At 46.3% G+C, this 13,996-nt stretch overlaps 1 protein-coding gene across 1 annotated transcript in view; it reads right to left on the minus strand.

Annotated features, from left to right (window-relative positions):
* Positions 1 to 1,783: 1,783 nt before the first annotated feature.
* UBAP1 (ubiquitin associated protein 1) overlaps positions 1,784 to 13,996 on the minus strand; it is a 53,173-nt gene continuing 40,960 nt past the window's right edge. Inside the window, exons 5-8 of the mRNA XM_048850323.2 lie at positions 8,834 to 8,869; positions 8,056 to 8,256; positions 5,374 to 5,475; positions 1,784 to 3,077 (exon numbers count right to left, since the gene is read on the minus strand). Of these exons, the coding sequence (XP_048706280.2) occupies positions 2,937 to 3,077; positions 5,374 to 5,475; positions 8,056 to 8,256; positions 8,834 to 8,869 (480 nt within the window). The 3' untranslated portion in view covers positions 1,784 to 2,936. The remainder of the gene's footprint in view (positions 3,078 to 5,373; positions 5,476 to 8,055; positions 8,257 to 8,833; positions 8,870 to 13,996) is intronic.

The raw sequence follows: 13,996 nt of genomic DNA on the forward strand, positions 1-13,996 counted from the left end.
GTTCATTATTAAACCAAATCCTGGATCAGCCGCTCCATTATCTTGCCAGGGATCAATGACAGACCTATAATTCCTGGGTCATCCCAGTTACCCATTTTAAACATTGGCACAACATTAGTTTTCTTCCAGTCTTCTGGAACTTCCCTGGTGCTCCAAGACTTAGTGAAAAATCAACATTAACAGTTCAGCAAGATCCTCAGCCAGCTCTTGTAACACTCTTGGTTGCAAGTTATCTGGACCTGCTGATTGAAAAATATCTAACTTTAGTAGCTTCTGTTTAACATCCTCTAGAGATACTAGTGGAATGGAAAGAGTTATTGCCATATGAGACTGAGGAGTCTGTTTTTCCCCAAATACAGAACAGAAATATTTATTGAACACCTCTGCGTTTTTGATATTTCTACCATTTCCATCTAGTAATGGACTAGATACCATTGTCAGTATTCTTTTTGTTCCTAATATATTTTTAAAACTCCTTATGGTCCTAAACGCTGCTGGCCATACATTTCTCCTTGTGTCCCTTGGCTTCCCTTTATCAATTTTCTACAATTCCTAACTTCTGATTTATAGTCATTACTCTTCACTTCCCCTTTCAACCATTTGTTTCATATAATATAATTTAACCACCACCACCACCACTTCCCTAGATTATGGCTTTTTGGGCATCTCATAAGACATTCATAAATGATTTCCAATCATCGTTTGCATTTTTCTGATTAAATTATCCCTCCCAGCTTACATGCCTCATGTTTTCATTGTTCTCTGCCTCAGACAATATCTCTGGAGGCTGCAAACTTCCCCATTCATTTCAACGGGTTAACTCTGAAACGTAAAAATGTCAACTGAAGTGTCACACATTGATCATTTTGCTGCCAATTGTTTTAGTAAAAACCACCCAAGTGTGCTTATCCCAGTCCCAAACTTCCTGAGGTAAGGAATAAGTACTGGCCTATTGCCCTGACTGTATTAACTTGTATATATAAACCACTAAGCTTCCCCCCACCCTTTCCTTAAGGTAAAAATGAAGGTGCCAGAGAATTTTCATCCTGTTGCACCAGGCACAACAGAATTCAGAGACCCTGCGACATAATTTAGGACCAGCTGGCTGGGGAAGACATTGGTCGGGTTCTTCCTTGACGATTTTTGTTTAACAACCTGAAGCAAGCTGGCTCGATATATGCTCACAGGTAAGTGTCTCAATAGCTTCTCTCACAAGCTGGAGAGTGGTATTGAAACGGCTGCGTGAGTTAGCATGAAGCAGCCAACAGCTCCAGGGCAAATCGGAGCCACGGCAGGTTAGTTTGTGCTTGGATACTCCATAAGTGCTGACATGGTGACCCTCCAACCAGACTTTAAAAAAAAAACAAAACGTAACGACAACCACAAAAAGGTGAATCTGTATCAAAGGAGGTTTGGTTAAAGTAGGCTTCATTGGCAATGCATTTCATGCCCTTTCTGAGGGGGGTTTCTTCCTGGACAGAGATTTTTCTTGGGGAAAAATTCAACTTTCAGAATTAAGGAGCAAATACAGAGACTTTCTCACTTGTCTGTGTTAACAGTGACATTTTAAAACCTGTTCTGATAGTTCCTTGTGAGTTGTGTCCAGCTCTGTCAAATAAACACAATACAAGCATGGAACATCTGGGCGTGGCAGGGATTGCCTGGGTTTGGAGGACCTATTAGGTGGGACTGATTATGATTACATCCCTCCTCCCAATTGTAACAGGAGTTCACCTCCTCTACTGAAACCGGAGCACAAGAGATAGAAACGGGACACTGGGAATTCCATTTTAGGGTTTTATTAGGAGTTTTCTGCAGAATCAAAATATTTAGCAAATTAAAGATTCATCAAGAAACTGCGTATATTTTATGTATTTAGATCTTTAACAATGTACAACATAATACACTTTGAACTATCAAAACCAAACCAAAAAAAAAAACCTGATGTCTATTACTAGATGTTAGTGAATATGTAACTAAAGCAGTGTGAAAAAAATGAAACGAATGCAGTGAGTATATTGTTTGTATTTAAAGAAAGTGCTTGAAAGATGAACCCCCTGCTTCACACTGACTATCATTTAAAACAGACCATCAACTGATTTCCTAGGAGGGCATTTGTTTAAGTAACCTATAAACCTGGAGGGGAGAGATTGCAGAGGCCCAGCTCTGACCTCTTCGGTTCAAGGACCAGCCACTGGGTGTGAGTCCAGCTAGAGTTCAGAGCTTACCTGTTGTGAAGAAACTCTGTTTACACACCACTCAAGCACTGGACACCTATGTCTGGCAGAAGTGTGTGGCAGAAGGGCCAAAAACAAGAGGGAAAGGAACAGCTTCTCTCTTTATGCATAGCGACAGGTTAGAAACCAGTGTTCCACTAAGTTACAGACTAATTTTCAACCCAATACAAATAAAAGTCCATTGCACTAAAGGTCAACTTCAGTTAATCTGAACTGTGATACAGTCAAGTGTTTCAGTAAAGCTGACACCATGAAAGCAGCTTCAAAGAACCAGAGCATTCTTGTTTCAAACCCAACTTTGTATTCCTCTGTCCAAGTCCAGTGCAATAGTGAGGCGGGGGGGGGGGGGGGGGAGAGGGGGGAAATACTTCCAGCTTTGTCTATGTACAATTCCAGTAGTGCTTGGGCAGTCTAAACTCTTCGTGGCCAAACCAGAAAAGGAAACCTAGGAAAGGGCACTTTCAAAATTTAATTTAAGAAAGGAAGTTAACTCCTCTCAATGGGAAGAGTGCGCTGGAGTGACGCACACAAATGGGCTCAGTCAGTCGCATTCTCCAATGTACACGAAACGCAGAGCTTCTTCCCAAAGAGAGAGCACATCACACGCTCCGGCTGTGAAGATGACAGCGGTCTGGTTACGCCAGCAGACTGCCTTCCCCTGGAGGTGCTCTCCATTATTCTCCAAGAACCCCAGTGTTTTCAGCTGGCTCCAGCACGGGCCATTAGATCTTCCAAAGCATTGTCCTGGTCATTGTTATGTAATAATAAGACCTCCTTAATGTCCTTCAGTTCAAAGCCCATTTCTTTAAATTTACTCATTAGCTGGAGAAGTTCTGTTGTCTAGAAGAGAGAGAGAGACATTAAGTGTTTGAGAAGGGGAAGGTTCCCGGAAAGGCTCAGCTTTGATTCAGGGGATGCTGACGGGGGCTGGGAATGCAATGCAGAGCGGGTCTCCTGCCACTGGCCAGAATGGGGGCTGCTCAGTTAATGGCCAAAACTCCCAGCTGCCCTAGATAAACCAAAAAGAAAAGGAGTACTTGTGGCACCTTAGAGACTAACCAATTTATTTGAGCATAAGCTTTCGTGAGCTACAGCTCACTTCATCGGATGCATCCGATGAAGTGAGCTGTAGCTCACGAAAGCTTATGCTCAAATAAATTGGTTAGTCTCTAAGGTGCCACAAGTACTCCTTTTCTTTTTACGAATACAGACTAACACGGCTGTTACTCTGAAACCTAGATAAACCAGTTCAACCGCACTTGTTTAAAGGATGCACACTGAACGGCATGGCAGCCGTTTGGCTGTCCTCGTTATCCACCTTCAAAACCCTCCTTTGCCTTTGTAATCTCTACAGAAAGCTGCACAACGATTAGACGGCTGGTGTCAGAGACCACTGCCCATCACAGTTGACCTACACTGCCTCACTGTTTCCTTGTACTCCCCCGTCAATCTGGCTCGCCATCTATTGTCTCTCGATTCCGACTTAGACTGCTAGCTCTTTAGACAGTTCTGTGTTCAGACAGCATCTAGCACAATGGGGGGGCTGATCTAGGACCAGGGCTCCTAGGCACTATGGGAAGAAGAAGAAGAAGAAGGAAACCAGCAGGCAATGATGCTTGGGCTGCAGTGCGTCTATTATGCATCACTAACTTCTGCTGCGTGAATTAACCATTTGAGGCTACAGACCATTGTTGGGGCCTACACAGTCTCCATCGAGAGTTAGGGATCAGTCCCCAACATGCCCTTCACTGAGGCCACCCTGCAGCCTGCTGGTTTCACACCTTACCCATGGATTGGCCAGAACCAGTCTGGACCCCGCACTGGCCATGTAGGCCAAAGCCCGCCCTTTCAGTTTCTGCTGCCTCCAAAGGTTGTCTCAATTTGAAGTTGTGACCATGCTTGTTAGAAGCTAAAGGCTCATGGGGCTGAGTCTGGGAACTGTAGAACTGCCCTTGCTATCACATGGCTCTTCAGAGCGTATGGGACGTTAGTGGGATCACCCCAGTTTCCAGGAGACAGGTGGCCAACAACAGCACCACCACAACTGGGAGCCCCGAGTCTCAGCAGACACCAAGGACTGACAGAAGGAGGAGACATCTGAATTGTGAATTCGCATAAAGTTGTTTCATTTGCAACCCACGTCCCTAACAAGTCCCCTGGCTTCCCCTCCTCCCACCAAACTTGTGTAAGCCTTTCCCAAAGGGGGTGTCATCTAAGGACTGGCTATTTCCTGGGTTTGGGTGAAGCTGGTTCTGTCACCAGGTTTGCAGGAGGGGCTGAGTGCAGATTCCTTCCTGCAGCCAAGTCCACGCCGCTCCACATCTGCCATGCCAGGAGCTGCCCCTCGTGCTTGCCTGACCCTTCTTCTGCCAAGTCCCATTCCCATCCTGAGTCCAGGAAAGAGCAGGGGGGGTCCGCATGTACCAGCCGCACAAGCTAAAGAGGGAGCGCGGGCACTGAAGGACCAGTGACTATGTGGAGCAGATGGGTGGGGTGAGGCTGGCTGCCTAGTCTTGCTGTCAAAGCTGTAAGTCAGGAGACAGCTCATTTTAAAGAGGGAATGGTACAGTAAAGGGGGCACAGGGCACAAGCTGAGGGCCCAGCCTCACCCTTGAAGTGCTCAGGACATGAGCCCCAGGACCTCAGTGCAGCGTTTGGAGAGTGAATGCAATGATCCTTAGCACCCGGGAGATTAAACACCAACCCTTCTTACAGTCAGCTTCCCAGCTTCACAGGAGCCAAGTCTCTGGCATTGAAACAAAATCAGAGTTTCAAATAATTTACTGCTGCTGAAATCAGTCCTTTGTGACATCGGCTGCAGCAAACAGTTGGTGCCACAAATGGCTAGAGGACTTCAAGCAAGGCAGCTGGAGCAGCTGAGCTCTCAAGGCAGGTCTCCTGTTTTCATGCAAACACTGCAGTAGCAAAAATAATGGAAGTGGCTGACATTCAGAAGTGGAGGAAACAGTTCTGTAATCGGAGCAGAACTGCTCCCAAACCAGAGGTTTCTCAATGGCCGAACAGGCATTCGCTCGACTTCCATGGCGAGAGATGCTCTCTGAAAGTCAGTGAAATAACCCGGCCGCCACAACAGAGCAAAGCACCTCCCCTTGGCATGGAACCAGGACAGCCTCACCTTCTCTTCTGAACACTGGTACATTTCCAGAGCTGCTTCGACAAGGAGAGGATCGAAGCCCTTCTCACAAAGCTGGCTGTGTGCAAACAGATAATCAAGAACCTGTGGGGGAAAAGGTAAGATGGGAGAGTGGAACTCACCACTAGGCTACTCACCCGTGCACCACAGCCCACTGACAGGGCTTCACTAACTGCTTGGAGAAAGTCCTTCTTGTTGGGACTAACAGGTTCTCAGCAAGGGAACTTGTTTAGAGAAGCTGAACTAAACTCTTTTGGCCTTTCATTCTCTCCCTCCCTGAGCTTTGGTTTTCACGCTTTCAGCCAGAAGCCCTCTATAAATTAAAGGCTGGTCATTCTTTTGCCTTTTAACGCAGATACAATTCCTGCCGTCAACCCTTTTTTCGGAAGTGGCTAGTACTTCTGCACAGCAACTATTTTAACACCCGGCTGAGGGTTCAGTGATCAAGATGAAAAGCCTTTTGAATCCTGGTTTCCCCACAGACTTCAGGGAGCTGATCCAATCTGAAAGCGGTCGCACCTTCTGAGATCAGTTCAGCTTACTGGATGCTCTGCTGAGACAAGAGCCAAATTCACGGTCCATTTTGGTCAATTTCACGGTCATAGGATGTTAAAAATAGTAATTTTCATGATTTCAGCTATTTAAATCTGAAATTTCAGGGTATTGTAACTGCAGGGGTCCTGACCCAAAAGGGAGTTGTGGGGGTAGTCATCAGGTTATTGCAGAGGGGAGGGAGATCACAAGATCGCCACCCTTACTTCTGTGCAGCTGCCTGCAGAGCTGGGCCCTCAGTCAGCAGCTGCCGCTCTCTGGCCGCCCAGCTCCGAAGTTGGACTCTTCATAACTTGGCACCTCATGCAGTCTCCAGAAGTCATGTACACCAAGAGTGCCAACTCTTGAAGTACACAGAGCAGTATAAACAAGTCACTGTCTGTAGGAAATTTTAGTTTGTCCTGACTTCGCTGGTGCCTTTTATGTAGCCTGTTGTAAAACTAGGCAAATATCTGTATGAGTTGCTGTGCCCCCTGGAAAACTCGTGCGTACCCCTGAGGGTCTGCAAGCCCCTGGCTGAGAACCCTGCTCTAGAGCACAAGGATGCTTTAAGTTCGCGATCGGCTGGAAAGAAGATGAGTCACTCAAGCAGCCAATACGAAGTATCCTTTCTACCAACTGCAAGCACTGATGGGCCACTAAACGCATCCCCCTCCGTGCTCTGGGTGGCTAGGGAGACGCTCTGAAGAGGGCACAGAGCAACTGTGAGAATAAGGAAAATTTGGCAGCATTCTTCCCCTATTCGTCTGGGTAGAAACATTGTCTGGGTCTGAAACGGATCCAGACTCGGAACTGCCACTTCCCTATGCAGTGAAGCGAGCTCTGTGCCCTCATTTTAGCAAGCGCCGTTCTGAGGCCATTTGCACCACATGCTGTGGGGACTGAAGAAGAGCCAGCTGCTGCATCACTGCGAAAGCCAGCATGCGTCATCTGTACCCATCAAATCCTTCGGGGCCAAGACTAAGTTCCCGCTAAGCTGTGCGGCCAACAAATCAGCCTATTAAGGGCTGCGGCAGGGAGAGATGCCTCTCCCCACCGGCTCCAGCCCAGCCCTGGACCTGCTGCGGCCAGGGGAGTGGCGCCCCTCCCCCAACCCAGCCCTGGCCCGGACCTGCCGTGGCAAGAGGTGCCTATGATGTGGCCCCAGCCCAGCCCTGGCCCTGCCGCACCTCTCCCACAGGAGGGGCGCATACTCCCCGCCCCGCCAGCCCAGGTGCTGCTGCGGGGAGAGAAAGCTTGGGGGGTGGGGGGGGGGGAAGAGTCCCAGGGCAGCCTGCACCCCAAACCCTTCATCCCCAGCCCGCACCCCCAGCCGGAGCCCTCACACCCCTGCAGCCCAACCCTCTGCTCCAGCCCTGAGCCCCTCATCCCCGGCCCCACCCCAGAGCCAGAGCCCTCACTCTCCCACAGTCCAAACCCCTCGGCCCCGGCCCTGCAACGTGAATTTTGTTATGTGCACCAATATGGAGGTGATGAGTGACACACCACCTCCATATTGGTGCACATAACAAAATTCATTCCACACGTGGGTGGGAAAACTTAAGAGGGAACACTGGGCCAAGATCTCCCAAACAGTGAGCCTGCATAAAAGCCTTCAGTGCAATAGCTGCAGGCACCCGTAACTGCAGTTGGCCCAGAAGCTGTACACAGAATCAGCCTCTTTACCTAGGTACTTGTGTGGCTTTCACCCCCGTTGTATCCGAGCAAGGCGAAGGTCCATGCTAAAGCTCCTCACTTGAAGTCTAGATCTCCAAGCCCAGCCTCTCTCCCCACAAAAGAGGAAAGGCCACGTGTGGTTCAGGGCCTGCCCCGATTTCAGAACAGTGGACAGGAAGCATTTCTAGGCTGGTGCCAACCTAAGGAATGTCTCATGTCTGAACCCGCCACTGGCTGCGGCCAATGGACACACTTTCCCTGTAGCCAGTTCACCTGGTACTAGTGACATCCACACTTCAGCTCCAAAATCCATTCCCAGTTAATCTGCAAATTACGGCAAATTCCAGGCCTCCATTAGGTCCTAAGCGTTTTGGTTTTTGTAAGGCCATGGGGTCCACACTCCTGACAGAGATGGCTGCACCTCTGGAGCTCCCACTCCTTTGCAAGAGCTCGTACCTGTTCTATATTCTGTCCTTTCTTCTTCATGGCTGTTACGACATCGTCGTAAGAGTATCCCATGTTGACGACTGTTTCCACACACTGCCTCTCACTGGCGGACAGGGTCTGCAGCATGTCTGAGTACGTGGGGCCGCTTGACCATTTAGTGCAGCTGGTATTACTGGGCACTTTACACACTGTGAAGTTTTGGTGCGTTATCTAGGAATGGAAAGCCAAGCAGAAATGAGTGGTGATACATCTCTATCCCAGCACCATGCCTCTTCCCTCCCTGGCTAGTGCAGGACTACTCTTTACAGAACTCTGAGGGAGTTATCTCATCTCGTTTGAAATGAACAGAGCTGGGCTTCCCACACTTCCTTTGGGAGACCAATCACTGTTGGGATGAAACTGAGCAGTGGGGTACAAAAACATTCCCTCTGCTCCCAATGATCTCTTCTAGGATCACCCTAGGCAGTTCCTCACCCGATATCCCCTTCTACTTTGAAAGATACTAGATCTACGTTTACTAATTTAGCCAAGCTCTGTCATCATGAGATGACAGCCAGCTAGAGAGAGTAGGTAACAAAAAGAGCATTTATGAAATAAGCAGAATCAACTCTTGGCCCTACAAAGGTACAGATGACCACATCCATGTGCTGACCACTTTATTGACCGTCAGTACACTCATAGGAGCCATTCATTGCTTCCTTCACACAAAAGAACATTACCAATGTATGGGTAATTTAGGAATGTACTATGCAACATACCAACTTATGTAGGTAATTTGGGAACTTACCATAGGGAACTCTGATTCCTTGTAGTCTCTCTGTACCTGTAAAAACAACAGATGAATGAGAAGATTGAAGAGCTGTCTACTATACTGACAAGCAAAGTTCCTAGTGAGAAGGGGGCCTGGAAGGACAGAGCCAGGAAAGATGGGTAGAGGAGCAACAATTGCCATACTGGGTCAGACCGTTAGTCCATCTAGTACACACCTGTCATTGACAACGAAACATAAAACACCTTGTAGTAGAGAATTACGGAATAGCCTACCCGTAAGAAGAAAAGGAGTACTAGTGGCACCTTGGAGACTAACCAATTTATTTGAGCATAAGCTTTGGTGAGCTACAGCTCACTTCATCGGATGCATACTGTGGAAAACACAGTGAGATTTATATACACACAGAACATGAAAAAATGGGTGTTACCATACACACTGTAACCAGAGTGATCACTTAAGATGAGCTATTACCACCGGGGAGGGGGAGAGAAAACCTTTCGTAGTGATAATCAAGGTGGGCCATTGCCAGCAGTTAACAGGAACATCTGAGGAGCAGTGGGGGGAGGGGAGCGGGGGGGGGGGGAATAAACATGGGGAAATAGTTTTACTTTGTGTAAGGACCCATCCACTCCCTGTCTCTATTCGAGCCTAAGTTAATTGTATCCAGTTTGCAAATTAATTCCAATTCAGCAGTCTCTCGTTGGAATCTGTTTTTGAAGTCTTTTTGTTGTAATATTGCGACCTTTAGGTCTGTAATCGAGTGATCAGAGAGACTGAAGTGTTCGCCGACTGGTTTATGAATGTTATAATTCTTGACATCTGATTTGTGTCCATTTATTCTTTTACGTAGACACTGTCCAATTTGACCAATGTACATGGCAGAGGGGCATTGTTGGCACATGATGGCATATATCACATTGGTAGATGCGCAGGTGAACGAACCTCTGATAGTGTGGCTGATGTGATTAGGCCCTATGATGGTGTCCCCTGAATAGATATGTGGACACAGTTGGCAACGGGCTTTGTTGCAAGGATAGGTTCCTGGGTTAGTGGTTCTGTTGTGTGGTGTGTGGTTGCTGGTGAGCTGCTGCTACTCTGAATCCTACCCGTAAGAGATGTTTCTTCCCAACCTGTCAGTCAGCAGATGGCCCAAAGAGGGAGGATTTATAGCCCTTCTCAGAATAATTCTAAAACATTTTAACCTAATGTAATTGTGGCTGCTAATTATACATACAAATGTCCAATAGATTGCTAAAGCCTACTAAACTCTTGACCTGCCTGATGGCTTGCAGCAGAGATCCATGAGCTGAGTTTGTGCTGTGTACAAGTATTTCCCTTTATCAGTTTGAGGCTATTGCCGACAGATTTCACTGAATGTCCCTCTGCGTTTGGATTATGAAGGAAAGTAAAAGGGACACCCAGCAATTTCTCCTCTCCCACATTCAGCATTTTGTTCTCTTTCATCACCCCTTACTGGTCTTCTCAAACTAACCTAACCCATCATTTCTACTCACTGGGCCTCGGACTAATTCGGTGGCCCATTTCTGTATCCCTTCGGCTATATTCTCTTCTGAGTTGTCTACAACTGACTGCAGTAATCTAGGTGAGAGCATGAGAGAATTTCAGTATTTTCTATCCATCCCATTTTTGATGCATCCAAACAAGGCCTGCTTTTTGACTACTGTGATGGGGCAAGGCCAGATGGCTACAGAAAAGTAGTGGGAGATAGATATATTAGCTCCAGGCTAAACAAATCCCTGGTACCAGGATAAGTGAAATGGCAGCTGCTCCAGGTCAATTAAGACATCTGGGGCCAATTAAGAACTTTCCAGAAGGCAGGGAGGACGCTAGGTTGATTGGGACACCTGAAGCCAATCAGAGGCTGGCTGAAACCAGTTAAAAGTTAACTCGTTAATGTTTTTCTTGTGGGTGTGGGAGCAGGACATGGATTATAACTGGAGCTAAGAGGAAGTCAACATATGAATTCCCTCTTCAGAAAGCTTTTTCCCTGCAGCTTCCTCTGACCAGAGGGCTTACAGCCATTTGGAGACATGTAAGTTCAGAGATTTCAAGCAGAGATTTGCTTGGCTAGGGAAAGCATTGCATATTAGCACACTGCATTCTCCATAGCCCTTACTACTGTGCTGAAGCCACTGATAATCCTGGACTGCATCTAGCCCACACTCCAGCCAGATCTGGCTTACATAAAAGCATTTAAATAAGAAAGCCAATGAGCAGCACCCAACTCATGGAGGTAGTTCTGTTTCATTGCACTTGTTCCAAACCAGCCATTCCAGCCTCAGACGCCTCAAGAGAATGTGACTTTACAGTTAGTCATAGTTGAGATCACTTCAGTGCTGGTGGGACAGTAAGTGGATTCTCTTCTGGGAGCAGACACTTGTTAGAGAAGGCTCGTGTGTTCGGATACTGATTTGTCCCAGAATGTCTGATTTCTGTGAGGCAACAGTAGGTCAATTTAATTAATGGTACATCCCAGAGCTGCTTAATCTTGGGGGGAGGCAGGAGACATGAGAAGAGGGGAGTTGCTCCTCATCCTCCCCCTCCGCAAAAATATTCCTAACCAAAGGAGGAAACTAAAACTCCAGAGTAAACTAGTGAGAAAGAAACAAGTGAACACCATTCACCACACTCACCAACCTCCACTTCTATAAACCACAACCCTATGTTTAATGTACATACAGGATTGTGGCTTAGCACTTGCCCTGTGCATGCTTTGACAATACTGTTGCCTTATTCCATGCAGGCTGGAAACCACAACAAAGATCAGATAGGAAGTCCACTGAAAGAATAGAGATATAATTATATACTGAATTTTTGATGTTATGGATAGCCCAACTGTCAATACCCACATGCTAAGCAGCATCACGTAGAAAGAGCACACATCACAAAATGAAGCCTGCATGTCATTTGTCAGCGCTACACCCAGATCCATTTAATTTCAATCCATTAGTCCTCACAAGCAGTTTTTCTATTTGTCTTCTTGCCTACTTTGTATAAACTGAATTGTGAAGATCACCAATTGTCAGACACTAGATGACATCCAGCAGGGCAGAGGCCAAGAAGTTCAGCATCTAAAGATCTAAACTCAGAAGAGGAAGCCCCTTTTACAACAAAAGGCAACTTGTGTAGTTTCAGGTAAGTCCCAGTTTTAAATGACCAATATTCTTGTGCAACCACCATAAAAATCTAGTCTCTACTGGCAGTTATTAAAATGTTAACAAGTCACGCCAAATCCAAACCACCAAAGTCAATCTCGACTACAGGAAAAGAAGTTGTGACAGGACACCATGACACACGTGGATGATCCTGACGCTTCCCAAATGGGGCAGACAGTCCGACTAAAGACGGACAGGAAGAGGCTCTGTATGGACATTTTAACCCAGATGTCAAGAGCTGCTCTTAATAGAAGAAACCTTCAAAATTACCTCAGACGACCCCTGGCTTTCATCCGCACAACCATGATCTTCTGATGCTCGGGACTGAATTCTGTATTTAGTTATGGTTTCAGAGTAGCAGCCATGTTAGTCTGTATACGCAAAAAGAAAAGGAGGACTTCTGGCACCTTAGAGACTAACCAATTTATTTGAGCATAAGCTTTCGTGAGCTACAGCGCACTTCATCGGATGCATTCGGCATCCGATGAAGTGAGCTGTAGCTCACGAAAGCTTATGCTCAAATAAATTTGTTAGTCTCTAAGGTGCCAGAAGTCCTCCTTTTCTTTTTGTATTTAGTTATACTCTTGTTTAATTTTATATTTCCCAAGTCCTTAAGACCGTAACATGGGAATCCAAAAAATCCTCCAGCTTATTGTTAAGACTAGAAATTCGAGACAGGAGAGCCCAGTTACATCAGCTTACCTCTTTCTCAGCTCTAAAATACTGTTCTCAACAGCATTTGTCCCCTACGACTTTGTCCAGTCTAGTGTTAAGTGTCTCAACTAAGGAGACGTCCATGCCCTTTCCTGGGAAACAAGTCTCAAGTTGGGAAGCTTTTCTTGCTATTCAATCTAATTGTTGAACAATTTCCTTCATTTCAGTTCACAAGTCCTTATCCTCCTTGAAGCATCCTACAGAATGCCTGCCTCCTTGGGGCTTGCGAGGATTTCTCTAGTGTAGATGGGCCCAGTGACGGTCACATCTCACCAACTCTAGCTGCTCAGCAGAGCCATTATTTAGATTTTCATCTTTCTCTTCTCAAGCTCTCTAGAGCCACAGGATATTCTGCTTGAGCCATGTGTGAAGAAGATAAAGCTATCACAGCCACATGATTTGATGAATGATGCTCTCTAATAAGAAACAATATTCAGAGCAATGACTGCTCACGGATGGGTTGGACATATTTTCTTTTCCGGCTGCTTTCTGGATTAACAGCATTTGCCTTCAGCCTCTGCACAATGCTAATTTTATTGCTAAAGGTAAAACTCATCACTTTTGCTGTGCCCCAAAGACTACTTATTTTCCAAAATGCTGGGTTTCTGTAGTAGCATTATGCATGCCTATGCCTGCCAGCTGATTTATGGACTTCGGTTTCAAGGCTGTATGTATTGACTGCGGTAGAATGATCAGCAAAAGGCAAGTATTCCTCAAGGGCTCTCCACCCCTTTGTTTGGGTGTGTGCTAGGTCACTTGCTCTCTGACATCCTACAACGCCTTTGAGTGGAGAATGTATACCAGTGTGACCATGACACCAAGATGTAATGTTTTATATTGAACATGAGGGGTCTCCCCGCCCCCTACCTTCAAACCCTTCCCTGCAATAGCTAGGGTTGAGATTTTCAGAGCCAACTATGGGATCTGAATGTCCAATTGCCATTCGTTTTAATGGGAACCGGATGTTCAAATCCCTTTGGTTCTTTGAGAAAGTTACGCCTATGTTTTGAAGGGAAAAGGAACAGATGGGATAAACCAAGTTTGCTTCTTCCCTTCAAGCTGTGCTGGACTGAAATGGTCTCCGATCTCTAGGCCAGAACCAATGTTTAGAAGCATGACAAAGTAGTTCTAGAACTCCGAGCACAGGAAACATCTAACTTATTCCAAGCACTTTCGGCACGGGTTCAGGCCTGAGAAAAGCAGGTACCAGATTTCAGACAAGTGTTATTTTAACTCAAATAAAAACCCACCGTTGTGTTTGGCGGGGATGCTGGAGCGAAGAACATTA

Source organism: Caretta caretta, chromosome 5 (assembly GCF_965140235.1).
Source record: "Caretta caretta isolate rCarCar2 chromosome 5, rCarCar1.hap1, whole genome shotgun sequence".
Lineage (NCBI taxonomy): Eukaryota > Metazoa > Chordata > Testudines > Cheloniidae > Caretta > Caretta caretta.